This window comes from Ixodes scapularis, unplaced genomic scaffold (assembly GCF_016920785.2).
Source record: "Ixodes scapularis isolate PalLabHiFi unplaced genomic scaffold, ASM1692078v2 PGA_scaffold2__306_contigs__length_199485367, whole genome shotgun sequence".
NCBI classification, from domain to species: Eukaryota; Metazoa; Arthropoda; class Arachnida; order Ixodida; family Ixodidae; genus Ixodes; species Ixodes scapularis.
The window spans coordinates 31,623,667-31,627,734 of NW_024609857.1; the positions used below are offsets into that span (position 1 = coordinate 31,623,667).

The following is a 4,068-nucleotide window of genomic DNA, read 5'->3' on the forward strand; positions in this document are numbered from 1 at the left end:
CGACCAAATTTAAGGGAAAACCGACTTGTAGCAGGTGCTGGATTTATTAGCGGGAGTAAAGGCACCCAGTAAACTCATTGGAAACAAATATAACCTTTATACATATATCATATAATTTGCGCAGAAAGGCCAACTCGGACACAAAATCACTAAATGCCAAGGCCAAATAAAATACATATGAACAGAGTTCCGCTTGACTAGAGGTAGGAAAAGAAAAAGAAAAAAAAACACTGCTCTAATCTACCTTTGCGTGCACTCTACCTCACCTTCTGAAACTTTCGAGATAGAGGCTTTCGTGCAAACATCTTAAATCTATCGTTCCTGTCTGTGTGACAGAAGGCATAGTTAACAAGGAGCGGTCTGAAGAACTTTGTGCAGACAAGATGGATCAGTTCACGGCGATGAGCCTCGTTGTTCGCTGGGCAGAGCAGCAAAGGAGAGTCATACACTGCTGGCACTGCAAACTTCACAAGAGTTTCGAGGGGCTGCCAATTCCTGAGGTTGTACGACAACACATCCGCTGCGAACATCCTGAGGACATTGAGAAGGTGGGCAAGTTCATCTGAAGGATACAAAAGGCCTCCCCGGTCCAGGTGGTTTGTGATCCCTTGCAAGGCACTGTTTGTCTTTGGCTTTGTAAGAAGAGGTATGCAGAAGAAGCATGAAAAGTGTTCTTGTACAACACGGGCAATGTAGTCCCCAACGTGCGCTGTCGCCGACAGCTCGAGGCTTGGCAGGTATTGTACATTGGAATCTGACAGCTTTTCTAAGATTTCCGCTGCACTCTGTGGAAGTTGGAATGGCGTGGCAGCTGACACTGTTGGTGGTATGCACCGAATTGTTGAAGTCATACCCGATGAGGTCGAGGCAGCATGTGACACATTGCTCTGCTGGGAAGCTGTGATGAGACCAGTTTTCAGGATCTTTTCAATTCCTGAGATTGCAGCCCGAACGCTAAGCTGGTCATTGCACCCTTGAGATCGTCTCAATGAGCCAAACAGGGACTCAATGGCGTCGCTGCTGAACTTCCTGGTCAGTACAAATCCAAACTCTTCCTTGGTGAGAAGGTGTTGTACACATGCAACTGTCGAGTATGTTGTCAAGAGAAGGGCTTCGTAGGTTTCTGTCGTCAGGAACTGTGATGGGCTTGCCGTGCTCTTGATCTGCTCGAGATAGGCTGGGAATGAAAACTCGAGCCATTCCAGACGAGGGTCGTCTGGGTGATCATACTGGCGCACATCTGGGTAGCGTTGGTGTATGTGTTGTGTGCAGTTACTGGTATCATGCAAAATGAACCAGCGGTACACAAAGTCCATGAAGAAGATGGTTGGTCCTGCATCCGCATACAGTAGGTCACTCGTATGGCCAGCTTGTTCCTGGAGGTGCTTGAGCACAGCGGTCACTTCAGGGGAGAAGAGCTGGACTGCTCTCTTGGCATTCATTTTCTCTATGTTGCTAGGGAACAGATGTTTGCGACTCAGGAACCTGACTGGCTTCACAGCCGCCTCTCTCTGGAGCTCGTACAACTTCTTGAGGTAGAAGGACCTGATCTCATTGTCCTTTCCAAAGTTGCGTTCCAGGAATTGGGACCGTATATTCTTCAAGATGTGAACATAGTCAAAGCTAAGGAACAGAATCCTCTCCGGGTCATTTGGGTGCAGGATATGATGTGTAAGGAGTCCCCCACAAAGCTGCTTCATTGCATTGACATTCACTCGGTGATTGTCGGTTACAATCCGGAGTACTTTGAAGCCAACGTCTTCCACCTTGCCCAAGACATGAAGCAGAAGCTTGGCCAGTTCGGTTCCTGTTAACCCTTTGGTACATAAGTAGGCAACAGGGATCCGGTATGGAATGCTGAGCCCATTCATGAGAAAGCACAGCAGCGAATTTGCCAGGATGGGCTGCTTGGTATTTTCAGTCAATGGTCCCAGGTCCACTTGGCCCACAAAGACATCCTGCTGCTTGTTGTACTGCAAGCTCTGTTTGATCTGCATTTCATCAATAATGAGAGAGCATGTCCTTGATTGTGTGTTTGCCAGGTTGTGCAGTTCTGTTTGAAGCCGAGCCTTCGACAAGTCGCTGAAGCCAGTTTGACCTGAGGCAGCTCCAATGTAGCTTTGCAGAGTGTTCCTGCTGGGAAGTTTAAAAAGCTCTTCAGACCTTATGTGTTCATAGGCCTTCGTAGAAATGTGTCTCAGCAAAATGCAGTGACGGATGGTATGTTCTGTCCACCTTGGGCTTTTCTTGTGGTAGTTCTTTACTTGGTCGACTAGAAACATAGCCGATATGTTCTTTTCCTTTGCTTGTTCACGGATGTTAAGAAAATTTGTGACATCTTCTTCCCTCAGGTTTTGCAACTTTTCCAAGTCTTTTTTGTATCTGTCAACAGTGTTCTTGAGTCTCTCCACTTGGTTTCGCAGGGTGGTGACTCGTCGGGTCCATTTACGTTTCTCTACGGTTATTTGTGCTGACATTTTTCGAACGTTTGCCTGTGTTCCTTGATGGGTGAACAGCACTGGCTGTTGGCATGGCCTGCTGTCTGACACTTCTGATGCCTGCCTGTTTTGAGGCTCCAAGGTGCTCGCTGGAGATGTCCAGATGATTTGGATTCGTTCAGCACCTTCATTGCACAGAAAGGAGGTTGGTGGAGTGTCCAGTGTAGAGCTTGATGTCGCATCAGTCACTTGCGAACTGCCTGTGTCCAGGCATTGCCTCTTCTTGGGAACTTCTGATGAATATGGAGTGCTGCACTTCCTTCTGATAGCGTCCTTCATCTTAGTGATATTTGAAGGCGGCATGCTCCAAAAGATGCTTGGGATAGCGCCCTTCTTCAGCTTCCGGCGTTTGCCCTCAACATAGTCGGATGGCACAAAGTGCCGACTGCAAACCATGGAGTAGGTTGATGGCAGCCAGTCATCTCTCTTGATTGCTTGTAGCCAGCTCGCTCGTTCATCCGGGTCTGATGGTATTTCGTGGAGTGCGAAGTTCCTTTCTTGATTTGGCTTCCGTCTGCTTGAACCACAATGTGGTATGCAGCAGGTCATGCCTGAAATAGGACGTCATGATTAGGGCCAAACCATCCTTTTCTCTTCCTTATTTGAATATAATAGTGATCACTCGTGTATCTGCAATTAAATGCTTTGTCATCTGTGTGTAACATTCTTTATATATGTGAACTTCGACTGATAAACTGAGCGCATTGTCGTAAAAGGAGTATGTTCAGTGTTTATTTGTAACATATTTGGGGTTCTGCGTATTGGATTTCATTTCTGAGCAAAATGCATGCAGAGTTTTTTGAAGTTTTAGTTTGTGGTACATGAAATTCACCGAGTGGCTTTCCTAGCCGAAGTGAATGAAAGGTAGAAAGCAGCAGTTTCCAAATTTAGTAAAGGAGTCTTTTCATGTGTGAAACATATTCGACTGTGGTTGTAGGGAGGCTAGCTTATTTTTATTACAAAAGACTAAACAGCAATTTTGTGACACCTACAATTGGAAATTGACACTAAAGACGAAGTGAATCGTAAGCTGGCTCGCGGAACCACGGTGATATAAAGGCCTGTTGGGTTTATTAAAGCTGGCAGACCCAAAAAATTTCGAGTTTTTACGACAAATCTAGATTGACAAAATTTATAAATAACAAAATTTTGTATCGGCAAGTGTTTTCTGGTTTTTATTGGCTTTATTCAAAAACGCAGAACCTATTACAGGTTTAAAGGGACACTGACAGTGTATTTATGCTTGCCAAGGTTTTTATTTGTACATTACATATGAGAGCCCAACTACCCGGAAAACGATTCGCTACTCAAAATTTGTTTTCTTTCCGATCGAGAACTGGCCGGTTTGAGTCGCGCTTTTACTCTCTTCTCTGTGGCCATGTGCCGTTTTTTATAGTTTAGACACAACCACCAAAGGTCAGAGTCGTACGTCATCGAAGGCAGGCACACAATATTAGAAAGGGAAAAGACATATGATGCCCATTATTTGTGGCTTCTAAAAAGCTGCAAATACGTTGTTTTGGGGGGGAGTGGGGGGGGGGGGGGGGGGAGGGGGAGGGAAAGAAGTATC

General features: G+C 45.8%; 1 protein-coding gene across 1 annotated transcript; it reads right to left on the minus strand.

Annotated features, from left to right (window-relative positions):
• Positions 1-257: 257 nt before the first annotated feature.
• On the minus strand, positions 258-2,894 carry LOC120850744. The gene has a single exon (XM_040223373.1). It carries the CDS (start codon positions 2,892-2,894, stop codon positions 258-260), a length of 2,637 nt encoding a protein of 878 aa, XP_040079307.1.
• Between the last annotated feature and the right edge of the window lie 1,174 nt (positions 2,895-4,068).

What these genes read in the sequence shown, in the direction of transcription:
- LOC120850744 (XM_040223373.1), bottom strand. Translation starts at nt 2,894, where the DNA reads ATGGTTTGCAGTCGGCACTTTGTGCCATCCGACTATGTTGAGGGCAAA.